This window comes from Leucoraja erinacea, chromosome 9 (genome assembly GCF_028641065.1).
Source record: "Leucoraja erinacea ecotype New England chromosome 9, Leri_hhj_1, whole genome shotgun sequence".
NCBI classification, from domain to species: Eukaryota; Metazoa; Chordata; class Chondrichthyes; order Rajiformes; family Rajidae; genus Leucoraja; species Leucoraja erinaceus.
In genome coordinates this window covers 51,907,462-51,934,546 of record NC_073385.1, presented here as the reverse complement: position 1 = coordinate 51,934,546, position 27,085 = coordinate 51,907,462, and the positions used below count along the sequence as shown (strand labels likewise).

Genomic DNA, 27,085 nt, shown 5'->3' with positions numbered 1-27,085 from the left:
CTCCAGGAAAGCTGCTCGACACGCTGAGTTATTCCAACTTTTTGTGTCATTCCATGGTAAACCAGCATCTGCTGTAACTTGTTTCCACAATCTTCTTCCCTACAACCATCAAGCTATTAAACACTACAACCTCCAAACCTGTTTGTTCTTTTAAAAAAAAAAAAAAATATGTATACACACACACACACATATACATATATCTGTATAAAATGAACTTTTTGGCTGTTTATTATGGTGTTTACAGAGCACTATGTTTTCATATCTGGGTTACTACGGCAAGTAAGACTGTCATAGTTCCGTTTCTGGCCATATGGCATATGCTCTCTACTGTACACCTGTTGAAATTCAAGAGAGTATTCGTGGACATAACATGCAGGTACAGTAGGAAACGCAGGGCAGTATAGCAGGAAGCAGAGGGCAGTATAGCAGGAAGTATGAAGCAGTATAACAGGGAGGGAGGGGGCGCTGCACTGCAGCAGCCTCTACCTACAGCCTGTCTGTTATTTCAATCTGTTTTTTATTTTTAGTTAGTCTAAAGTTTTGTGTTGGGGGAAACTTTAACTTTTCTATGTGGGGGAGGGGGGCAGGGTAAGGGGGAAACTGTTTCCCAGTCTCTTCTTGGCGGGGACGCGACTATTTCTCCGAGTCGCGTCCTCGCCCACCACCTCGCGGCCTACCAACTGGATCGGAGCGGCCTTCCCTGCCGGGGACCGGAAACCGGACCAGAGCTGCTACAGCGGCAGCGCAGCGCTGGATTCACCGCGGAGCGGGCGATGCCTACGTGGGTCGCCATTTGGAGCTCCGGAGCATTGAGTCGGTGCTCCAACATCGTGGAGCTCTGGTGCGGAGAGCTTCCAACGTGGGCGGCGCTGAACAACATCGTGGAGTCCTGGGGTGCCTTGCAGAGGGCTTACAGCAGCAGTCTCCACCCGGCGCGGCCTGCGGACTTTGGAAGCCGCCGACTCCGGTAGGAGGGGGCCGACTCTGGTGTCCACGCCGCTGAGGACGTCCCGCAGCCCCGACGTCGGACTTGTATCACCTCGGCGAGCGGTCCTGGACATCGGGCCGCCCATAGCTGCAACTGTGGAGGGCTTGGGGAGGCCCTGACCACGAGGAACAGTGGAGGAAGAGACTGACTTTGGTGCCTTCCCACACAGTGGGAAACTTTGATTCTGCTGTGTGGGGATGTTTTATGTTAAATTCTATAGTGTGTGTTCTTTATACCCTTTCTGGCTTAATCCCTCCCTTCACCACCTCCAGTTTAAATGCTAGTTGGAATATTTTGGAGGACCTAAGAACCAAGAACCAAGAACAGGAAATATGGGGCAGTATAGCAGGAAGTGTGGAGCAGTATAGCAGGAAGTGTGGAGCAGTATAGCAGGAAGTACGGGGCAGTATAGCAGGAAGTGTGGAGCAGTATAGCAGGAAGTACGGAACCTATAGCAGGAAGCACGGGGCAGTAGTATAGCAGGAAGTGTGGAGCAATATAGCAGGAAGTATGGAGCCTATAGCAGGAAGTACGGAGCAGTATAGCAGGAAGCAGAGGATAATATTGTAGGAGTCACAGGACAGTATAGTAAGAAACGCAGGGCAGTAAAGGAGGAAGCACAAAACTGTAACAGGGTATAGAAACAACCTCAGATGTTTGCCTCTTTAGCCCATGCTCTAATGCCAATCATAATGTCTGAAATAACGCTCACAATTCAGAGTGCCATTCCATAATGCATGAAGTCACTAGGGATCAGAAACAGCCACTGACAAAAGTTTCAACTCTTGATATATCTATTCAAAGAAATGGCTGCCAAAATAATATTTGACCATTCCTCGGGATGTTGCTGGGCATTTTAAGTCAACTTGAGAATTATCGACTTCTCTATGTACTTATGTTGTCTCTTGTCTCTAGTTGTGACAAAGTGTTTTTCTAAATTAGAAATATTTTCACAGTTGGATAGTCCACAGGCATAATGAGTCAAGCTAGGAAAGACAGGATGTAGGGTCATTACAAGACTGTTAAGTTCCTGAAAGAACGAAAAGTAACAGCGGCATTGAACTAATTCAATAGATATCCATGTCATTAAATTCATCTGTCAGGAGCACATGTCAAGATGCTGGTGCTGGTTATGCAAATCACCCATCCTGCTCAGCATTTTAGAATATTTGTAAACTGTCTTAATACAAGTAATTGCACCTTTACAAGTTTTAAACAGAAACATCTTAAACCCCATTAAGCGATTATGGGCTTTAGGATTCGGGTCAGGTCAACATCCTTCTTCAGATTGAACGTGGGACTTCTTCAGTCCTTCTTCAGACTGAAGAATGGTCGCGACCTGAAACGTCACCTATCCTTTTCCTTCAGAGATGCTCTCTGACCTGTTGAGTTACTCCATCACGTTGTGTCTATCTTTGGTATATACCAGTATCTGCAGTTCCTTTCCACCTATACTTAATAAATATCCGTTGCACTGGTTGGAGAGATGGCTTCTATGGCTGTCCTTGATATTGGATCATTTGTCTATCATATCACCTGGGTATTCTTGTTCTAAGCATTCTGTCTATCTCTTGGCAATTTAAAGCATGCATCCCAGCTCCGATGAAGGCTCGTTGACCTGAAACTTTAGCTTTGCTTCTCTCTCTCCATAGATGTTACCAGACCTGCTGAATACCCCCAGCATTTTCTCTTTCTTATTCCAACAGGGAGCATTTATCCTTTGACTGTTTATAAAACCACCTCAGGGAGATCTGGTGACATTTGAAGATTTGCAGCAGTTTTGTATTTAATTGTGACAGCTCCTTGTCATGCTGCAGTTGTGTAATTTGAAATAGAGTAAAGGGCCTGTCCCACGAGCATGCACCTGCATGCGGCAAGCGCGACCTAAAGGGTTGATCCCACCAGCATGCACCTGCATGCGACAAGCGCGACCTAGCGTGGTCGCTTGAGCCGTACGGCCTCGCGGGGCCGGTCCCACTTCGATCACCGGAGCCGTATGGAGTTGTGCGGAGCTGGTCCCAACATCGCGCGGGGCTCCGAAAAACTGACCGCGTTTTAAAATTCCCGCTTCTGGTTTGGTCGCGCTTACTGCATGCCGTACGGCTCAAGCGACCATGTTAGGTCGCGCTTGCCGCATGCAGGTCGCATGCTTGTGGGACAGGCCCTTAAAGGCGTGCAGTTGAGGTACGGAATAGCTAGCAGTGCACCATAATAGTAACTGGCACTCCCAAAATTCTGCAATATGCAAGGGTCACGCACAGCCATGGAGTTACTGCCTCAGCGCCAGAGATCCGGGTTCGATCCTGAATATGTGTGCTGTCTGTACAGAGTTTGTACATTCTCGCTATGACTGCGTGGGTTTTCTCCAGGTGCTCCGGTTTCCTCTCGGGTCCCTGGCGCTATAAGGCAGCAACTGTACTGCAGTGCTACTGTGCCACCCTTGAGTGAACGAGTGATTGTAGTCGGCTTGGTGGGCCGAAGGGCCTGTTTCCGTACTGCATCTCTAAACTAAACTAAATTAAACTGCTCAAGAAAAGCACGAGATTTCTCTGGTGGCCAAACCAACATTTATCCCACAACTCCATGAAAGCAGATTGTCCAAGCCATTTCTCTCTCGTTGTGGATGTTGCTGTGTGTGGGCACATTGCTCCATTCCTACTTCTACTGATGACTCCACTTCAAAAGTACTATATTGGCTTTGAACTACAGGTGCACAACCTTTTATCCGGAGTTCCGGAAACCGAAAAACTCCGAAAACCGGCCATTTTTTCCAGGATGTCATCTGCACACCAAAGCTCGCGTTTGGCGCCAAACTTGACCCGAAACGACCCACGGTCAACCCAGGTCTGTACTACTGTAGCGGCTGCCTCCTCCCCGGAGACCGGGGAGACACTTAAACATCTGTAAATCATTGCTTAAATGTTAGTCAGTTAGTTTGGAGGGCTTTTATGTGAAGGGGGGGTTGAAGGGGTAAACTTTAATTCTTAGTCCCCTACCTGGTCGGAGAGACAGGGAGCGGTCAATGCCTTACCGGGTCGCTGTGCGGTAAGCTCCGGAGAGCTGTGGCCGCCGACTCCCAACATTCGCAGAGCTAGGGCTGCGGGCGTCCGACCGCGGGCGGCGCTGGATTTGGAGCGCCTCGCAGCCAAGGGTCGAGTTGCCGGGGTCGGAGCTACAACCGGCGCCGCCTGCGGCCGGACGGAGCCCCCAGCTCCGCGATGTTGGGAGTCGCCGACCAGGTAGGGGACTAAGAATTAAAGTTTCCCCCTTCACCCACCCACCACCACCACCACATAAAATCCCTCCAAACTAACTGACTAACATTTATGCAATGATTTACAATGATTCCCCAGTCTTCGGGGAGGAGGCAGTCGCTCCAGACTTTTCAAGCTGCCCGCGCTACCTACCTAATCTACGCAAAAAATCTTCCATTCGGAAATCCGAAAATGTCCGAAATCCGACAAGTGTCTGGTCCCAAGGCTTTCGGATAAAAGGTTGTGCACCTGTACTGATAAAAAGTATTAATTAATCTCATGATTTTCCTTGCTTTGTACTCTGTTTGGGGCATGCCAGCACTAATGAATTAATTATTTATTTGTTCTGTGCCCATCGTCAATGTCAACAATCTGAACAGGGGGATAATGATTTGCCTGCTGCTCAAGGTCAGGGCTCCATGCCCCAGCAGTCCAATGTCACATCCGCAGTGGACTCGCCACTGGAAACTTTCGTAAGGAGGCCAATTTGTTGGGCCGAGGCACTGAATGGGCACGTAGCTCGAGCCTCCTCACAGCCTGCAGAGGCAGCATGCCACAGTCGCTCGATGTTAGTTTAGTTTAGAGACACAGCATGGAAACATGTCCTTGTGCCCACTGAGTCTGCGCCAACCAGCAATCACCCCGCACACTAGCACTATCTTACACACTAGGGACAATTTACAATTTTTAAGGAGCCAATTAACCTACAAACCTCCTCGTCTTTGGAGTGTGGGAGGAAACCAGAGTACCCGGAGAAAACCCACGATGTCACACGGAGAAAGTCAGGATCAAACCCGGGTCTCTGGCGCTGTAAGGCAGCAACTCTACCGCTGCACCACCGTGCCGCTCCTCAGGGGACACTATTCTTAGGCACTGTAAATGTTCATCTTTTCCTCTATAACACTTCAGCAGACGATTTCCCCACTGCATCAGCTATCATGTTGACTGGCCTCAGTCAGGAAAGACCAGAAATACACACTGTAGCATCTGACAATGTGCGAGACCGGCCACATCTGGATGCAACAGCTGGAACATACTATTATTGTCATCCCCCAGACTTGAGCAGTCAGACTATTTTATTCTGGATTAATGGCTATTCTCTCAAGTAGTGACAGAAACCAAACTTACTTAATTTGAAGGTCTGATATCCAGAAAAGGTTGACAACCCAATCAGTCTCATCAGCAGCAACAAAAAAAAACTGCTGGAGGTCAGGCCATGTCCATAGAGGGAAATGGACAGTTGAAGAAATGTTCCTGACCTGAAACATCCTCAAGTGTTGAAACATTTCCAAGCACAGGTAATGCCCGACTTGCTGAGACATAGAGTCATACATCACGGAAACATGCTCTTCAGCCCAACTTGCCCATGCCGACCAAGGTGCACCCTCTGCATTGCTCCCACCTGCCCGCTTTTGGACTATATCCCTCTAAACCTTTCCTATCCATGTACCTGTCCAAATGCTTTTTAAATGTTGTTATTGTACCTGCCTCAACTACTTCCTCTGGCAGACCATTCCATATACCCGTAACCCACTGTGAAAAAGGTGCCCCTCAGTTTCCTATTAAATCTTTCCCCCCTCACCTTAAACCTATGCGCCCTGGTTCTTGATTCCCCTACTTTGGATAAAAGACTCTGTACATTCAACCTATACATTGCCCTCTTGATTTTATATACCTCTACATGATCAATCCTGCGCTCCGAGGAGTAAAATCCTAGCCTGCCCAACCTCTCTCTACAGCTCAGGCCCTTAAATCCTGGCAACATCCTCAAATCTTCTCTGCACTCTTTTCAGCTCAACAATATCCTTCCTGTAGCAGGGTGACCAAAACTGAACACAAGAGTCCAAATGTGGCCTCACCAACATCTTGTGTAAGCAATTTCTCCAGCAGTTTGTTTTTTGCTCAAGATTTCAGCATCTGCAGTCACTCGAGTCACATCTTCATTTGAGCGCAAATGAGAGAGATGCAGAAACATTGACAAACAAAAAGCTCAATTCAATTTTGCCCAGCATCATACCCAACAAAGATTATAGTCAATAACATGGCAAATGCTGGAAATCTGAAATCTCATAAAAATCACTTTGGTTGGGAGAACCAAACTTGACATTGTTTTATCATCTATGTCCACACGAGCTGCCTTTAATCACTTGCCTGACAGTTTAATAAAAGCACTCCATCGCTGCTGCACAGACCGGCAAGAAATGACACTTGTCGGCAGAGTTTCAATGAGCAGACGCTCCTGCTACAATTACCTGAAGCAATGCGGGAGACAGGCACGGAAACATCATTCTATTCAAGTCCCATGCTGATGGTACACCGAATATCTGCCAATCAGCAGAAATGGGATCAGGCCAGCCAGATGTTCTGTCAATTAAAGTGACCGACAGGACACGTAGAGCGTTTAATCTGTGACGTTAAACGTTCTGACAAGGCTGCTGGAACGAGGGGAGTGGCACTTACTGCTGAGGTGTGAAATAATTGCTGCAGCTGTCAGACAAAGCTGCCCTTATGATTGATTGCTTTCAGGATCCCTGCTACAAAAATGGTTCCTGAACAGTAGCCCAACAGCAGCACGAGCTTTGCAACACCATCTCAGACAAAAATACTTCACAAGCAAACAATGCCAAGTCTATTTCTGGATCATTCCCAGTTGCCTATGCATCCTCCTGCCAAAGGGTCCAACAATGCCAGTAGTTTAGTTTAGTTTAGTCACGTGTGCCGAGGTACAGTGAAAAACCTTTGTTGCATGCTGTTCAGTCAGCAGAAATACAATGCATGGTTACAATCGAGTCAATGCAGCACAGTGGTGCAGCAGTAGAGTTGCTGCCTAACAGCGCCAGCGCTGACCCGGGTTCAATCCTGACTGTGGGTGCTTGTCTGTACGGAGTTTGTACGTTCTCTGTGTGACCTGCGTGGGTTTTCTCCAAGATCTTCGGTTTCTTCCCACACTCCAGAGATGTACAGGTTTGTAGGTTAACTGGCTTGGTATAAATGTAAAATTGTACCTAGTGTGTGTAGGATAGTGTACTTGTGCTGGGATTGCTTGTTGGTGTGGAGACTCAGTGGACCGAAGGGCCTGTTTCCACGCTGTGTCTCTAAACTAAACTAAAACATTTACAGTGTATAGACACATGATAAGGGAATAACATTTAATGCCCGTTAAAGCCAGCAAATTCCTATCAAGGATAGTCTGAGGGTCACCAATGAGGTAGATAGTAGTTCAGGATGATTCAGTTGCCTGATAATAGTGGGCAAGATATCAAAATTAGTTTCTCAGTTGATCAGCAACATCGCAATTATTGAAAGGGCTTTGGCAAAGTGTTGTAGAGAGAAGAGATAGAATGCTATCACAAGCATTATTAGAATAAATAAATAGTATGTACCTTGGGAATAGTTATAGAGCTTCATTTTTACCAGTAGATTAGTGAAGCCTTTTATATTTACCACACCCTAGAGCAATAACACACAGCATAAATGTGACGCTGCTTGACAATACAAAACTCAAATCACCCACCGCACATTGAGGCACAAAGACATAATCTGAAATAGTTAAACTGTTTTGGAAGTATTTAGGATTTGATGTACAAGTAACTGCAGATGCTGGTTTATACCAAACAAAGGCACAATGTGCTGGAGTAACTCAGCAGGTGAGGCAGCATCCCTGGAGAGGTGGCATTTCAGCTCAGGACCCTTCTTCACACTTAAAAAGTGCTCTAAAAAAGGCTGCAGTAGGATTCTGAACTGAAACACTGCCCGTCCATGTTCTTCAGGGTTCCTGCTGAGTTACTCCAGCATTTTGTGTCTTTCTTTAGGATGTGATGGTTCTATTGGCCAGCTTTTAAATAAACTGCAACGTGAACAAGATTTGCAAGCACAAGAAAGGTTTATCTTCAACCTACTACTGAGCATGTGTGGGAGCACTGTAAAAGAAAGGCTTGTTCAATCCAAAAAATTGGTAGTGAATGAACAAAGACACCAGAGTCAAATTGACTCCGCCATTTTGATTCCTCAAATCATAGTAGGAGTCGAATGCAAACAATGCACATTGACAGGGAATTCCAAGTATATAACAAGTCTGTTCCAAGGGACAGGTTTCATGACAGAAAACATTTTTTTTTCCAATGAACACTTTGGGGAAGTGATTTGTTTTCTGATGTTGGCATTTTTATTGCATTCCCGAACCCCATTGCTATAGAGGGGGGTTATCCAGGTGCTATCTGATTGTTTTGCCTGTGAATGATGAGTCAACATTAAATCCACCAAGGCCTTCGAGCCAACCTGCTCACCTCCTGCAGCAAGCTATCAGACGTGAAAACAAAAGGAGTTGTCCATAGCAGAACAAATTGCCTAACCTGCTCTACTGCTGGAACTGCTACTAAAGTCACGAGTTAATTTATAGATTCAATATTTGCCTCCAGCTATAGCTTTCTCTTCTAATACATGATGGACCCTATAAAAAATGATAAAATGAATGGAATTGATCCAATTGATCTGTTCTTTGAACTTTTGGAATCTGTAGATCGAATACAGGAATATTTTAAACACAGTTAGTGGCTAATCATATTAGCAATCTGCCAGATTATGGAGCAAAGATCACAATCCAATTAAATCGACACACAGTCCAATACTACACAGATTCAATTCATACTCCAATGCAGACTCTACAAAGCACATCCAGCTCTGCACAGATACTGCCCCATCCTCTGCTTTCTCCTGTAATCAGAGTACAATTCCTGGCCCAGTAGTCTCTCGGCACACAGAACAGATGACAGAACTTGCCACAAGAGGTGCACACCATGCCTCCCTCAGCTAAACAGGCAGTGTGTAATGAGCTAAAATCAGAATGCAAAAGTATCATACACGCACTACACAAACACACACACAAAACGCACGCACACACATACAAACGACACACATACCAGCACATACATACCACGCACACGTCTGTGAACATTAAGAATGATCAGAAATGGTCAGATTAATACTAAAGTGAGTGTGCAAATAACTAAAATGAGAATGGAAAAGAAAGTATCACATACACAACACAAGCACCATGGAACACAAACCATGCACACAAATCCCCCCACACACGCACACACGCATAGCGCACACACACACGCATAGCGCACACAGTGAATAAGAAAGATCAGAAATGGTTATATTAATACTTCATGTACAAACCATTTTGTCAATGTTGGGAAAGGAAACCTGGTAGGCTCCAAGTGTACACACATAGTGTTTACTTTCAATTCCCTGATGCATTTTCATGAAGTGTTTAGCATTGACACTACACAGAACAAAGTTTAAAAGGATCATCTTGAGAGAGTTACTGAGGAGCCTGCACATGATTACATAAAACAGTCCTTGTTCTAAACATGGAACATATTTCTCCGTCACGTCAAGATGAGGCTCTCCAATCTAGGATATCGAAGATGTCCTTTTTCTTTAGTAAACGTGGTTCCCGCTCCAGATTCAGGGACAGTTTCTTCCCAGCTGTTGTTATCAGGCAACTGAACCATCCTATCAACAAGTGGAGAGTGGTGCCGAGCTATTATCTACCTCACTGGACTTTATCTTGCACTAAACGTTATTCCCTTTATCATGTATCTGGATAGCTCGATTGTAATTATGTATAGTCTTTCCACTGACTGGTTAGCACGCAACAAACGCTCTTCACTGTATCTTGGTACATGCGACAATAAGCCAAACTAAACTACAATCCCTTCCAGAACAGCTTACATCAACATTGTTCTCTTGTTAATAAAAGTTCACACCTTCCTCCATTTCACTCGCAAGACTGACTATTATCTTTATGAAACATTTAGACATTCTTTATTTCAACCCAATATTCAACCATTTACATTCTGAGCAGTGATGATGAAAGAATGCAGCAGAATAAAGACAGAGCGCCATGGTTCTAAAGTTCACTGGTAAGATGAATTGGGTTGAATGCACTATATTTTTGTTATGGCAATGCCATTTATGTGCAATGTAGATCTCAGGGCTGAAGACCTGTTATGTGTTACTCATTCGGAAAATAACTGACATTTGGTCTATGGTGCTGCCGGAGGGGCTGCAGCTGATGACGTTGGTGCTACTACCATCTCCGCTACGGCGTGGAAGCCCGAAGATGCCGAAACCCCAGTTAGTTTCATGGAAATGCCTCGACTGATCGCCCATAGGGGCGAACGCAATCGACCCAAACGAACGCCTCTACGTCCGCGATAGCCACTCCGGCCACCTTTTCCTGGTTGACTCCGGTGACATTCGCACTTACGGTACGCGAACCCTGGACTTAAGTTTCACCATTGCTGACGTCGCCCAGCTGATATTGGTGACCGATTTCTTGCAAGCGTTCTCCCTGTTAGTCGACGTGCGAGGCGGGCGAATGGTTCCAGTGTCGAACCTGTGCCCTGCCAAGCCGCGTAATCCGTTCACGCTCCAGCAGCAACTCGACGAGGTAGTTGGGATCCAGCAAACTTTCACAGCCCTTCTCACTGAATTCCCAGGGCTGCTCACGCCCCGGTTCGACGGGGCCGCTTCCTATCATGGCGTGGTCCACCACAATCCCACCAAGGGCCCACCGGTTCACGCCCGCGCGCAACGCCTCCTGCCCGATAAACTGCACATCTCACTAGATGAGTTCCAGTTTATGGATGACATGGGGATTATCCGCCGGTCGGATAGCCCTTGGGCCTCCCTGCTGCATATGGTGCCCAAAGCGCCCGGGGGTTGGAGACCTTGCGGTGATTACAGGCGTCTCAACGCCGTAACCACGGCAGATCAGTACCCAGTCCCGAAGATCCAAGATTTCTTGGCTCATTTGGAGTGCGCCGCCTACTTCTCAAAGGTCGACCTGGTCCGTGAGTATAATCAGATTCCGGTCCATCCCGACGACATCCTTAAGACGGTCACCATCACCCCTTTCGGCCTTTTCAAATGGCTAAGAATGTCTTCGGGCGTTCCAAAGGTTAATGGATCAGGCCGGGTGGGGTTTGCCGTTGGTATTCATCTATCTCAATGATATTCTGGTGGCCAGCAGCTCACAGGCTGAACACGTTAAACACCTCCGCCTGCTCTTCGAACAGCTGCGTAAGCACGGGTTGGTGATCAACCCCGCGAAGTGCCAGTTCGGATTGGCCTCCATCTCCTTTTTAGATCACAGCATTACCTGCCACGGCACGCAGCGGCTGCCTGAGAAGGTCGACACAATCCGTCGCTTCCCGAGGCCACCATCTGTCAAGGGCCTGCAAGAATTCATCGGAATGATCAGTTTCCACCACCGATTCGTCCCGTCAGCAGCCGCCATCATGCAGCCATTGTTCCAGTGTCTAGCAGGCAAGCCAAAGGACATGGTATGGTCCAAGGAGGCTGGGATAGCTTTCGAGGGGGCTAAGACCGCGTTGGTCAACGCCACCATGCTGGTTCACCCTAGGGCATCGGCCCTAATGGTCCTCACCGTGGACGCGTCGGACATCGCTGTAGGTGCTGTCCTCGATCAGCAGGTAGGTAGCCACTGCCGTTTTTCAGTAGGCAGCTGCAGGCCCCGGAGATCAAGTACTGCACTCTCGATCGGGAGCTCCTCGCACTTTACCTAGCGATCGGACATTTCCGTTATTTCCTGGAGGGCCGCGCTTTTACCGCATTCACAGACCACAAGCCGCTCACGTTCACTTTGAATAAGGTGTCCGACCCCTGGTCCGCCAGGCGACTGCGGCACCTCGCCTACAAATCCAAGTTCACTTCTGACATTCGGCATGTGTCGGGGAAGCTGAGCGTTGTGGCCGACGTGCTGTCCCATCCGGTGACCCGCGAGGTTTCCACTTTAAACCTAGGTGTGGATTATGTGGAGCTGGCAGCAGCCCAACGGGCCCACGTCGGCATGGGGGATAACCGCAATGCTGAATCAAGTCTCAAGCTGGCTGAGGTGCCATGTGGCACCGCCGGTGTGCAGGTCCTTTGTGACGTCTCAACGGGTAAAGCCCGCCCGATTGCCTGGAGGCATCTGATTTTTGACATCATCCACAACCTAGCTCACCCGTCGATTCACGCCACCTCTGCCCTGGTTGCTTCCAAGTTTGTCTGGCATGGGTTACGAAAGCAGGTCGCAGCATGGGCCCGCGCTTGTATCTCCTCTCAGACTTCCAAGGGTGCTCCCGCCCGTACAGGATTTCACCGTTCCAGACGGCAGGTTCCTGCACATCCATGTTGACCTGGTAGGTCCCTTGCCGTGTTCGCGTGGGGCCACTCACCTGCTAATCATCGTAGATAGGTTCTCCAGGTGGGCGGAGGCAATACCGTTGACTGATACCTCCGCTGAGGCTTGTGCACACTCTATTGTCTCCAATTGGATCGCTCGTTTCGGGGTCACTTCATATATTACTACCGATCGTGGGGCCCAGTTCACTGTGGTGTGGTTTGGCGCAGTTGTACGGCGCGAAGCTGCACCAGACCACCGCGTATCATCCGGAGTCGAACGGTTCCATAGACGCCTTAAGTCGGTGTTGAAGGCCTGGGCTCACCGGCCCCGATTGGGTTGACCAGTTGTCCTGGGTACTCCTAGGCATCAGAACTGCGCCTATGGAAGACCTCGACGCCTCCTCGGCTGAGCTGGTTTATGGCTCGGTTTTGCGGGTACCTGGGGATTTTCTGCCCTCCACCTCCATCAGGAGGTCCCTGCTTGGGCAGTGCAAGCTGACCTTCGCGAGCGAGCGTGCACGTTGGTCCCGGTTCCCACCTCCAGACATTGGTCAGCTGCGGTGCATGTCCCTACTATGTTACGCGATTGTGCTTATGTTTTCCTTCATACGGATGCTCACTGCTCGCCGTAACAGCGGGTGTACGAAGGTCCGTACAGGGTGCTAGAGACTGGTACCTCGACGTTCACGTTGGACATGGGCGGCAGGGAGTTCGTCTCCGTCAGCCGCCTTACGCCATCCCACGTTGACGATGATATCCCGGTGGCTGTGGCCACTCCATGACATAGAGGGCGTCCGCCAGCTGTTTTGCCTCCCTCTGCACCTGTTACTCCCGGTTATGTTTCACTGGACCCCTCCGTTACGCCCGTCCCTCGTTCACGTTTGTCGCGTCCCTCCGGTTCTGTTTTACCGGTCCCTACTGTTACGCTCGCCCGCGACCACGGACTACGCGTTCATGTCAAACCGTCCGGTTACCCGTGCGTTTCCGTACCGCGAATTCTGGGGGGGGGGGGCATGTAGCAGCGCCTGCTGGCGCACGCAGGTACCGAACCCGGCGATCGGAAGCCGCGGTCACGTGCGTCGGGAGGGGCTGCTGTTTTTGCGTGGTTTCACTTTCGTGCCTCAGTTGTGTAGCTGACCAGCGTTGGTCCGACATGTTTGTGAAGAACTGCAAGCCAAAGAGCTATTTACTGAATAAATATGTTCACAAAACTTGATAGCCGTCTTTACATCCGCCAAAATATATTTTTTCTATTGCACGAGTGAATCATGTCTAATGACTGCAGGCATTACTAAAGGGCCAGACTCACTTACGTGTCCTTGGCACGCATATTACGCGACCTCATGGTCGCGTTGAGCCGAAACGGTCGAGCGAAGGTTGGGCGCGATTACATGCGTACACACAGCTGTCTGAAGCGCGTGACATCATTTGAAGATGGGCACAAAGCTGGAATAACTCAGCGGGACCGTCAGCATCTCTGGAGGGGAAGGAATGGGTGACGTTTCGTGTCGAGACTCTTCTTCAATCTGAAAAGAAAGGTCTTGACCCGAAACGTCACCCATTGCTTCTCTCCAGAGATGCTACCGGTCCCGCTGAGTTACTCCTGCATTTTGTGTCTATCTTCAATTTTCTTGGCCCCGCTCTGGGAGTAGAAGTGGGAGCGGATCCGGACCGCAATGGCCATGAGCCCCAGGCTGAGTTCGACGATCGTTTGTCTGCTTCTGCTGCTGTTGAAGGCGCGACGTTGCGTCGCGCCAGGGTCTTGGGCCTGTCCCACTTTGGCCGTCACTTCCGCAACTGGCCGTTGGCGCGCGAAGATTTCGGTCACTGCAAGAATTTCGGAGCCCCGCACGATGTCGGGACCAGCCCCGCACAACTCCATACCCCTCCGCGCTTCTAAGTGGGACCGGCCCCGCGCGGCCATACGGTGCCCGTATGACTCAAACGACCACGAGGATGCCTAATTTGCAAGCCAAGGACGCGCAAGTGGGACAGGCCCTTAACTCTCTCAAAATGGTGCTTTTAAACTTTGTTCTGTGTATTATCAGAGCTAAAGAGTGGGAAGAGGGAAAAACCAAACAATAATTCGGAAACTAAACCACCCGTGTAGGAAGGAACTGCAGATGCTGGTTTACACCCAAGATAGGCACAAAAAGCTGGAGTAAATCAGCAGAACAGACAGCATCGCTGGGGCGGAGGAATGGGTGATGTTTTGGGTCGAGACACTTCTTCAGTCTGAAGAAAGGTCTCAACCCGAAACGTTACCCGTTCCTTCTCTCCAGCGATGCTGTCTGTCCCGCTGAATTACTCCAGCTTTTTGTGTCTATCTTCAACCGAAACACCTCTTATGTTTTGGTTCATTTTACCGTCAAAAGTCTTCACTCAAGTTTAACGTACTTTTGGTAATATCTTAAGAAATACGATCAAGAAGTCCAGAGAAAAGGAAGTGAATACAGATAACCCTCGTTATAACAGCCATTAGGGGGTGCGGGGAGGGGGGGGGGGGAGGGGGGGGGGAGGGGGGGGAGAGATTGGTGTCCATTATTGCTAATTGTCCACTGTAACTAAGTAACGAGGGGGGGGGGGGGGGGGGGGGGGGGGGGAGTAAATATACAGTATTGGAAAAAACAGTCAATAAGCATACACTACACAAGACACACACTAAACAGGAAATGTCACCACTTACGTAATACTTTAAACATTGTAAGCAAGTTAAAAAAAGTTAATATACTGTAACCCGATTTCAACTCAGTCCTCTGTTCCCGATGTGAAGGAACTCCTAGGTTACAACAGATTTTAACCGAAGGTTAAAGCTATAACTGAAATCTGTTACAAGGTCTGCGATAACGAGGGTGGAGGTGGACTATAATTGTGCTGGATCATCTCAATTCTGTCCAACCCCACGAGTTGCTATTTCAAAAATTCCTTTAAAAGATTTCTCTAACATCATGACATTTTAAACCTAATTCCTCAGCTTGCACAGCTTTCTAGGACAGTGGGTAAAGAAAAATATAGGCAGACGATAGGTAGACGATAGATAGTACCTACTGTAGTACCTACTGAACTAAAGAGAAAACCATAACAGAAGTGCAGCCTGTGTAACCTCTTGGCATTGTAGTAGGCCTATGACACAACAATTGGCAAATTGAGTAGTTTGGTTGACACTACGTTTCTGCTCTATGCTCATGTAGGTGTGTTATATCCATGACAGGTTTTGCCATTGTCTTCTGTGAAAAAAGGACGCACCGTAATGCACATCGAGTCATATTGGTTGGACCTACTAGATATCTCTGGTAGGTCCATTGGCAATATCTGGACAGAGCCTGGTCACTTTCAGCCAAACTAGCTGACGTTGGTCTGATGACCGAGGCCACTTCTGGTTTCACTCATCAGGCCAGTTCACTTTAAGCTACACTACTCAGTTCACACTTTCAGGCACACACCAAACCACGCAGCACTGCAGCGACTAATGACTTTTTCCCTTCAAGAAGAATCATTCTAATTACAAAAGTTAAATATTTGCCGTCTTCTTCCATACAATGTACCCACCCAGAGGACGATGTCTGGATAATCTTTCAATCAATTCATTACTGAACAATGTTTATTTCAGAAGCTACTTAAGGATAAAATTCTTCAAATAATGCTCCTGAAAACACTCGAGTCACCTTCAAGAGGATTTAGGCCAGGCAAAAATTGATCGCAAAATCCGACTACCATCTATCTCCCTTATTTCCCCTGGAGCAAATTAAGCTGATCCCTTCAACAAAACAACTATGCAAAGGGTGGGTTGCAAGGCATGGGAGTCAGCTGGATTCACACCTTCTGCATGGCGGAAGCTAGCAGCTCCACGTAAACTCTTTCTGAAACCAGCACAATTTCTTAAAATACTCCAGCGTTCCCCTAGCCCTGTGACTCCAGCAGCGTTCACGACAGCGACACTGATCTGAGAGACACTGCAGTATGTGCTTGGCAAGCATCAGCTGGACAGCAACACTGCCAAGTAGAGGCATTCATATCACTGCCCTCGGAGCCTGTCTAACTGCTGATTCTACAAACACCATCTACCAAGTAAATCAATATCATTTACCTTTCCATGGAAGGATCCACAATGTTAGTTGCAAAGATGACGCTTGTAACTTTAATATTTAATTCCTTATTTTTCTCCCCAAGACAAACAGAACAGTGTTGCATTCAATATCTATGATTTTGTGATCAAAATGTCACATCAAGATCATGAAACAGATGACTTGCTGAAGATGCAGAAACTAGGAAGTGCAGCTGCTGGTTTACAATAAAGAGCACAAAGTATCTCAGCGGGTCGGGCAGCATCTCTTTCTAGAGAAATAAGTGAACTGACGTTTTGGGTCACAACCCAAAACGTCACCTGTCCAGGTTCTCTAGAGAAGCTGCCTAACCTGCTGAGTTACTCCAGCATTTAGTGTCCCGAGTTGTTGAAGATGCTGGATCTGTACAATTTCATCTGGATACACAGTCACAAAATGTACTGAACATTCGAGTTTTGCCAGGAGAAAGTGCCAATGTTCTGAGTTCTATGCAACCTCATCAACATGAAGCAGAAAGTGAGATCTCCCATGAACCCAATCAGAGGAATCATTGGGAATCAACTTGGGACTGAGCATCCTAAAGAGGAAAAAAAACATGGGGCTGGATTAACACAGCGAAAACATGCGTGGGTGACCATTAGGTCAGGACCCTTCTTCATGAATCATCGCCCATCTATATTCACCAGAGGTGCTACCTGACCTTGGCAGTTACTCCAGAACTTTGCCTTTTTTGTAAAACAGCATCTGCAGGTCCTTGTGTCTACGTCACAAAGAGGAGTTGGATCTCTGGCAAATCAATTTCACACTTTTGTTTCTACTTTTTAAATTGCCTTTCTTTTTACTGTTTCCATCCGCCTATTGAAGCCATTTATATGCGAATGGTTGTAACCAAGTGACATTTTGGACAAATTAACCTGATGTTACCGTATTGTATAGTATACCGTATAGTAATTGCAGCAGTAACAACTAGAACAGAATTGGGTCAACCTTCAGTGAAGTCTTGATTACTGCAGGTAAAGACGTCTTAAACTAACTCTGTAACCTGTACAGTCAAATATCTGGGCACAATGTCATAAATATCCTCCAAAAGGGAGGAATTAATGGAAACTTGCCCCACTGACCTGTGAGGGAGGCAACCATATTTGCAGATAATGCCCACTTTGAGAAAGTGGACTTTATCGTGGATTTTAGAAGGTGTTTTAATCAGGCATATGTTATTACAGTTACTAATAACTTACACGTCAAATAGCAATCATAAGAATCATTTAGTTTGATTCCAACTATCTATCGATACACAAGCAAAGACTTCTTACAGATAACTGATCCAAATAGCAAGGAATGTTCAACTGTTTTACTGCACAGTGAATACTACCTCATTAACTTTATAAGCAACTTTCAAATTATTCATAAGGCACTGAAAAAAAGAGCCTTAAAGAAGCTCATTAAAAACACGCAAGGTACAGCGAAAACCTGATTCATCACAGAAAATTGGCCCCATGCCTTAAAAGGACAGTCTGACAGTTGTGGATCTTAGTGTTTGAGATAAGATCTGATTACTGCAAGAAATGTAATGAGGGGAGGCTGCACGCTGGTATGTAGTCCGATTGGAATCTAACCCTCTTCCCACAATGAACCCTGCCAGATTAACAAAGTACTCATACTTCAGTAATCTATGAATTTTATCAGTATGTTGTTCATGACAAACATTATAGACTAAAATTCATCAAGTAATGGCGAGTCTTAATACTCCATTGTGATTGATGTTTATGAATGGTTTGTCTATTTAGTAAGTAATCCACAATGGGTCACCAAAGCAATAATGAATAGAGGAAATAGCAACCATCTTGGAATGGTACCCACTCCAAGTTTGTGGCTAATTCCTCTACTCATTGTAGCTTTGGTAACATATTGTAAACTTTCTACAAATGGGCAAAACATATATAAGCATGAATTAAATCTGGTATTAACAAACACGGGCATTACTTGATGACTTTACCGGCCTAAATGTAAGTTGCAGGATATTTTTCAACCTTTGTGAGAGTATTAAATCACAAAATAAACATTTTGTTAGTATTTTCCCCAAAATTAAATTGCCTTGAATCTGCTCAACTTCCTTTAATGTGACCAAGTGCTGCTGTAATGTCAAACAAAACAAGTCTTGAATAGTTAGTTTTCCGACTGTACAGAAACCCAAAACACTTAAAAGGGATGCAATGAGCGCGCTACTTACAGAGTCTCGTCGTTTTTAAACTCCAGTTCCCCGTAGGTGTCCTCAAAGTCCTCGCCGGCCCCTTTCGCCGTTGCTTCTATCGTCCGAAAGGGGACAATGACAGTCCCGCGGGCCCCTGATGTTCTCAGCACTTTCACCTCCATCACTCCGACACTCTCACTCACATGGACGACGTCGGTCTCAAACGTAAAGATACCCGCGTGGTCATCATCTAAAATAGTCACGGTGGCGACGAGCGGGGAGACGGTTAAAGCCTTCGGGTAGGGCGGCGCACTGTTGGGCTCCTGGGCTTCCTCCTGCCGCGTCACCCGCACCTTGCCCAGCCGCACAAAGAAATGCTCATCTTCCTCAAAGATGTCATCGTCTATGATGCCCACGGTGATGTCCCTTTGCGTCTCACCCGCCTTGAAGACCAGCGTCCCTTCGCTGAACTCGTAATCTGCCCCGGCGTTGGCCGAGCCGTCCTCCGTCTTGTAGTCCACGGCCACGGTGTGCGAGATGTCTCCTCCTCTGCGCACCACGGTGAGGGTCACGGCGCCGCAGTTCTCCAAGCACTGGTAGGCACAAGGGTCGAAGTAGATGCGGGAGCACAGGTCCTCGGGGCTGTCCGGCCTCACCTCCAGCAAGCTCGCACTTCGTTTGGCCTGCTCGGACACATGTTTCTTCAAGATGTTGCCCGCTCCTGTCATCATCCTGGTGGCCTGAATGCGGTAGAAGGCCCTGCTTTTCTGCTGGTGGGAGAGGGCGTAGTAGTTAGCCATCTCCACCAGCTGATCCATGTCCTTCTCGGGATGCTTTTGCTTCAGGTCTTTAAGGATGCGGATCATCTCCTTGCGGGACTCGTCCACTTCCTTCCCTTCCACAGTCACCAGCGTCCCGTCCGCAAAGTGCGAGTTCACCAACTTGCCGTCCATCTCGATGCCTTTGGGGTGCTCGCCCTCCGTCTCGACGATGAGCCCACGGTTCTTGTTGGTGCGATACTTCTTGTGCACGTACTTGTAGAAGAGGAGTCGGCGGTCGGCAATCCAGGCGAGCAGCACGCAGATTGGGAAAAACGCGAGGGTGATCAGCCCTTCCCACACCTGCACGATGCCGGGTGAAAAGACTGCAAGGATCATGTACAGCCAGATATAGGCGAAGATGCTCCAAGCGGCAGTGACAAAAAACACACGCAAGTGTTTTATCTTCCTGGACTCGCCATCGGGAATGGAGTACACGCATATGGCGATAATAACAAACATGTTAAAAGCAGCACTGCCCACAATGGTGCTTGGGCCCAATACACCCGCTCTAAACCCATGGCCACAAACCTCAATCAAGGAGAGCATGATTTCTGGAGCAGATGACCCTAATGCCATAAGGGTCAGGTTGGACACAGTATCATTCCAGACTCGAACCATCATGGTGTTTGTCTCTCCGTTGGGCTTATGGATGGTGATTTCTTTCTCTTGTGAGGTGATCACTTCTATCGAAGCCATAAAACGGTCTGCCACAATGGAAACTCCCAAGAACATGTAAATCATTGCCACAAAGTAAACAATAACCCTGGCAATTTTATCGCCAAGAGATGGATCTTCTGGGTACCATATTGGCAAGATAACTCCTTGCTTACATTCATAGTTCCCCGTGCAGGAGTTATTTCGCTTTGGAGAACTTGTAGGTCCAGGGGTCTCAGCGTCTACAGAAGCCGGATGCATTAGTAGCATTACTGTGGCTAGGCCCAGGAGGCAAGATGACATGAACATCTGCAACCCAAACCACGCCATGCAAACGGGTTCAATCTCAACGTCCTCTGTGAATCAAATCAGTCTTCAGAACTGAAGGGCCTTCACGGCAGGATCTGAAACACATTTCAAAAAGAAAACACCCATTTTAACGAAACAGTGGTTAGAAACATAGAAACATAGAAAATAGGTGCAGGAGTAGGCCATTCGGCCCTTCGAGCCTGCACCGCCATTCAATATGATCATGGCTGATCATCCAACTCAGTATCCTGTATTCAGATTCAGATTCAGATTCAATTTTAATTGTCATTGTCAGTGTACAGTACAGAGACAACGAAATGCATTACCTGCTTTCTCTCCATACCCCCTGATCCCTGCCACAAGGGCCACAATTAACTCCCTCTTAAATATAGCCAATGAACTGGCCTCAACTACATTCTGTGGCAGAGAATTCCAGAGATTCGCCACACTCTGTGTAAAAAATGTTTTTCCGATCTCAGTCCTAAAAGATTTCCCCATTATCCTTAAACTGTGACCCCTTGTTCTGGACTTCCCCAACATCGGGAACAATCTTCCTGTATCTAGCCTGTCCAACCCCTTAAGAATTTTGTAAGTTTCTATAAGATCCCCCCTCAATCTTCTAAATTCTAACGAGTACAAGCCGAGTCTATCCAATCTTTCTTCATATGAAAGTCCTGACATCCCAGGAATCAGTCTGGTGAACCTTCTCTGTACTCCCTCTACGACAAGAATGTCCTTCCTCAGATTAGACCAAAACTGTACGCAATACTCCAGGTGTGGTCTCACCAAGATCCTGTACAACTGCAGTAGAACCTCCCTGCTCCTATACTCAACAGGAACAGAGACGCTCTCCACAAGCGGTTTTCCATTTAGACTTCACTTTAGACTTTAGGGATATAGCATGGAAACAGGACCTTCGGCCCACCGAGTCCGTGCCATCCGAGACCACCCCCCTTACACTAACACTATCCTACACACTGGGGACAATTCAGGCCTTTGAAAACACCCTCCATGATAACGTTAGCAGGAGCTGGGGGAAATGGAATGATTTAAGAATTTGGAGCTAGAAGGCACTGACGTTTCAAACTTGTTCCATTATTCGGTGTGAAGGCTGATCTGTTACTTCAGCATATGAGCAGGTTTGCCACCATGATGGCTTTTCATGAAGGAAGTAAAAGTGCAACCGGCAATGAGATGAATTGAGACATTCATTCTTAATCAAGGCAATGAAGTTAAACATTTTTATCAACGTGTATGCTAAATGTCTGAACAGATCAGTAGCCAGTAGCTGACTGTGAACGAGCATTTGACCCAGTGAGTCTGTAATGAAGTAAAGTCTGACTTCCTCAGCACCTCCAAGGGGTGCATATGAACAACAGCAGAAGCCTATGCGTTGCTTCACACTCATACATTCATTAGTTATTGGAGGAGAACTAGGCCACTTGGCCTATCAAGTCTACTCTGCCATTCAATGGTGGCTGATCTATCTTTCCGTCTCAACCCCATTCTTCTGCTTTCTCCCCATAACCCCTGACACCCGTACTAATCAAGAATATGTCAATCTCCGTCTTAAATTGGCTTGGCCCCCACAGCCGTCTGTATCAATTAATTCCACAGTTTCACCACTGGTCCTAGACTCTCACCAAACACTCATCAGGTTTGAACTGGCAAAAACTTTGTAGCATATGCTTGCCAAATCTTTCTGTTCAAGAAGGCAGAATAGTCAAAATATCCTTTCTTTAACAAAATTCAATGCAACATACAACTAGATACCAAGTGCTTGCAGGCTACACTTATCCAATTTGTTGTCAACCTGATAGTGTTACTTTGATAGGCTAATAAATCATTGCCTACTTCATTTATATTACAATGTTACCGCCACTGTCAATTCAGCACTGGACTCATTGCCATAACACTATTAGACATAGGAGCATAATTAGGCCATTCAGGCATCCAGTTCACTCTGACATTCAATCATGGCCAATCTATCTTTTTCCCTCTCACCCCCATTCTCCCCATATCCTTTGTTGTACCTTTGCCAGCCATGATTTTATTTGCCTTCTGCTGGCCAACAAGTCAGTCTGAAGAAAGGTTTCAAACATAAACATCACCTATTCTTTGTCACCAGTGATGCTGCCTGACCCGCTGAATTACTCCAGCATTTTGTGTCTATATCAGTGATATGGATCCTTGCACCGCTTTCAGTGGAAACCTACCCGTTCATCGATGAGGGAGCTCCAGCCTACACGTTCTGTCTGGTTCCACTCAAGACAGACACAAAATGCTGGAGTAACTCAGCGGGTAAGGCCGCATCTCAGGAGAAAAGGAATGTGAGGTTTCGGGTCGAGACCTTTCTTCAGACTGGGAGTCAGGGGAGAGGGACACTATAGATATGAAACAGTACAGAACGAATCACAGCCGGCACCATTAACCAAGGAAAGATTGAACCCACAATGGTCTATTGTTGGCTGAAGAGGTTTATAATGAAGTGATACCAACAGTGAAACTAGTACGATGACTACAGTGGGGGAGGGACGGAGAGAGAGAGGGAATGCAAGGGTTATTTGAAATTAGACAAATTAATATTCATACCAATAGGTTGTAAGGTGCCCCCGCGAAATATACAAAGTGCTGTTCCTCCAATTTCTCCCCTGACTCTAAGGAAGGGCTTCAACTCTAAATGCCATCCATTCCATTTCTCCAGAGATGCTATCTTTGGTGTAACCCAGCATCTGCAGTTCCTTCCTGCACATTTTGTCTGCTTAAGCAAGGACAACAGGTGCATGGCGATATCACCATTGCAAGTTGTTACCTAGCTCTCGCCACCCAGCTCAACCACACACTGAACAACACTTCCCCTGCATATCATTAGTTTTAAATGTTGCAAGAGTACCTGCCTAAACTACCTCCTCCGGTAGCTCATTCCATATACCCAACATCCTTTGTGTAAAAAAAGTTACCTGTTAGGTTCCTATTCAAACTCCACCCTCCCCCTCCCGTTCTCAATTCCCCTACTTTGGCCAAGAGACTGTGTTCTCACACAATCTATTCCTCCCATGATTTGTACACCTCTATAAGATCGCCCCTCATCCTCCTGTGCTCCTTGGAATACAATCCTAGCCTACATAACTTCTCCCTATAGCTCTGTCTTGACTCAGTCTTGAGTCCTGCCAACATCCTCGTAAATCTTCTCTGCACCTTTTCCAGCTTGACAACATCTTTCCTATAACATGGTGCCCAAAACTGAACACAATACTCTAAAGATAAGACTCCTTATTCATGAGTGAGAACTATGGTGTCCTGTTATCTGTCGCTGTTGCATCAAATGTTACAACTATGATCACAAGCAGTCCCAGGCTCCAACCGCCCAACAACTGTATGGGGAGGGGTGGGTGTAGAAACAAGGAACTGTAGATTTTGGTTTACACAAACAGACACACAGTCCTGGGGTAACTGCAGGTCAGGCAGCATCTCCGGAGAACATGGATAATAGGTGTAGAAAGGAACTGCAGGTGCTGGTTTATACCGAAGATGGACATAAAGTGCTGGAGTAACTCAGCGTCTCTAGAGTAAAAGAATGGTTGGAACCTTTCTTCAGACTTATATGGAGGAACCCGTGCGCACAGCAACAAAGGCCATTGAAGACAGAGGGTGGTTTAAATGGGATAAAGGCATGGAGGCTGGGCTAAACCACGTCAACGTGCAGCCGGGGTGCAGACTGAGCACTCAGATGCCTCCTTGAGGGGCAAGAAAATGCAACATTCAAACGACCACAGAACCAACCAATCCCTGGCTACTGATACTCTCCTCCGCTTAGCGGAGCTGGTATTTACCCTTAATAACTTTTCGTTAGACTCTTCCCATTTCCTCCAAATACAAGGTGTAGCTATGGGCATGCGCATGGGCCCGAGCTATGCCTGCCTCTTTGTAGGTTACATCAAACAATCCTTGTTTGAGGCATACCGTGGCCCTATCCCCGACCTCTACCTCCGCTACATCAACGATTGCACTGGTGCTACCTCCTGCACCCAAACACAGCTCACTGACTTCATCCATTTCACCACTAACTTCCATCTGTGGGATCCCACTCAAATACACCTGGACCATTTCCGACATTTCCCTACCATTTCTTGACCTCACTATCTCCATCGCTGGTGATAGACTACCGACCGACATCCACTGTAAACCCACTGAATCACATGGCTATCTGGACTACACTTCATCCCATCCTGCTTCCTGTAAGGACTCCACCCCCTACTCCCAATTCCTCCTTCTACGTCGCATCTGCACCCAGGATGAGGTGTTCCACACCAGGGCATCGGAGATGTCCTCATTCTTCAGGGAATGGGGGTTCCCCTCTTCTACTATAGATGAGGCTCTCACCAGGGTCTCTTTTATACCCCGTGAGTTCCGCTCTCCCTCCCCCCCCCCCCCCCCCCCCACTCGTAGCAATGGCCGAGTCCCCCTTGTCCTCACCTTCCACCCTACCAGCCGTCACATACAACAAATAATCCTCCAATATTTTCGCCACCTCCAATGTGATCCCACCACTGGCCACATCTTCCCATCTCCTCCCCTGTCTGCTTTCCGCAGAGTCCGCTCCCCCCGTAACTCCCTGGTCAATTCGTCCCTTCCCACCCACTTTCCCTTGCAACTGCAGGAAATGCTACACTTGTCGCTTTACCTCCCCCCTCGACTCCATTCAAGGACCCAAGCAGTCTTTCCAGGTGCGGCAGAGGTTCACCTGCACACCTCCTCCATGTGTGAGGACCACCATAAATTGGAGGAGCAGCACCTCATATTTCTCTTGGGCAGTTTGCACCCCATTGGTATGAACATTGACTTCTTTAATTTCAGGTAGTCCCTACTTTCTCCTCCCTTTCTCAGCCCACTGTCTCCACCTCTTCCTTTCCTCTCCCCCTCCCCTCCTCACATCAGTCTAAAAAAGGGTCTCGACCCTAAACGTTGCCTATTTCCTTCGCTCCATAGATGCTATCTCACCCGCTGAGTTTCTCCAGCATTTTTGTCTACCTTCGATTTTCCAGCATCTGCAGTTCCTTCTTAAACATTCAAACGACTCAATCACTGCTACCAATTCTTTGCAGGTTTGTGGACTGAATAGCTGAAAACTGAAAGCCCCGACAGATCCCACCTTTCAATAACCACTGAGAAAATAACACCGGGAAGAGCAGCGGTGCCGCAGGTGATGGGTTGCTCCGTGATGTGGAGAATGGTGCACTCTACACACAGTGCAGTGAAGCCGCCCCGGACTCCAGCTCCACGAACAGCAGGCACACACGGCCCGTGGGCAACTTCTGATTCCGACACGGTGTGCCACTTGGCCGGGCGGAGGGGAAGGGGCTTCCCGGAGGATCCCTGTTTACTTTAGGTCCCAGTCAGACAGGGAGGGAGGGTGGCAGCTGGGCTTCGGAGCTGCAGTCCCTTGGCGTGTGGGCTGGAGGAGAGCGTGAAGTTCCCTCCCCACCCCCTTGGCTGGCCCTGTTCAAACCTCTGACTGCCTTCCCGGAGGCAAGCGCTTGCCCTATTTAGGGAAGACCGCGGCGCAGTCGCTAAATTTGACCGAGGTAAACACGGGCTCAGCAGAAATGAATGAACGCGACAGCTGCCGGGTTGTCAAGGTGCACCCGGAATGCTATATGTGCATATATACCCGCATACACATACACACGCAGCAACTGTCTGGTCAATACTGCAGTAACACATACACTGTACATGTTATGCAGAATGCAACTGATTTACAAAGTACAACACTGTGTGTGTACGTGCGTGTGTGTGTGTGTGTTGCTCCAAGCGAGAGAGAGAGAGGCTTCCCCCAATTTGCACGATTTGCAATAAGAGGGGTGGGTGAAGGGGGGGGAGATGGAATCAGGTTCCTATTTTTGACGCTGCCACCAATCGCAAATGCGAAAGATTTTGCAAACAGCCAAAAGAAAAACACATTGATTGAGGGGGAAATAACACGAGTGTGTGCGTGTGTTTGTGTGCATGCGTGCAATGGGGAGACAGATGAGAAGCGTGCTATATTTTCACCAGAAAACTGGTTGTTTACTCCACATTATAAAAAATCACAGGATTAGAATGAAGTCTGCGCTTTTAAAGCGACCCTGGCGTCAAATACAAGGATTGGAGAAGGAGGGGGAGCGCTTGTGTTATATAATCAATGCTGTGCCTTTAAATATTACCCCCCAAAAAACTCATTATAATGTATAAAATGATATGTTACCTGTTCTTTGCTTCTCTCTGCCGGCATATACAAGGAACTTAACACGTAGACGTTGAATGGTGAAGGCTGCACATTGTGAACGGCGGGTCCGGTGGGTTAGGCAGCGAGATGGATAGGGATCCTGTGCATGGCTCGCCAAGTTGCTATGAAGCGGCCGCTGGCAATGCGCGGCGGCTCGACTACTCACTCCATGCAGGAGGCAGCCGCCTGCTGGTCGGCGGCGGTGGGGCTGGTGGTTGGGGGAGCCCGGGAATCTGGCTGCGGTGCAAGGTGAGTGTGAGTGGGGGTGCAGCAGACGTGAGGCTGCAGACTGTCCCCCACGACACACACACACACACACACACACACAGGGAGGGAGAGG

General features: G+C 47.7%; 1 protein-coding gene across 3 annotated transcripts in view; it reads right to left on the bottom strand.

The window, feature by feature from the left end:
- slc8a3 (solute carrier family 8 member 3) overlaps nt 1-26,808 on the bottom strand; it is a 392,649-nt gene extending 365,841 nt beyond the window's left edge. For 2 of the 3 annotated variants that reach the window (XM_055640820.1, XM_055640817.1), the window contains exons 1-2: nt 26,725-26,808; nt 18,736-20,575 (exon numbers count right to left, since the gene is read on the bottom strand). In XM_055640820.1, coding sequence (XP_055496795.1) covers nt 18,736-20,501 — 1,766 coding nt within the window. In that variant the 5' untranslated portion in view covers nt 20,502-20,575; nt 26,725-26,808. Of the gene's footprint in view, nt 1-18,735; nt 23,271-26,724 lie in introns of those variants that run through there. The other variant, XM_055640818.1, reaches the window with a different exon arrangement.
- Between the last annotated feature and the right edge of the window lie 277 nt (nt 26,809-27,085).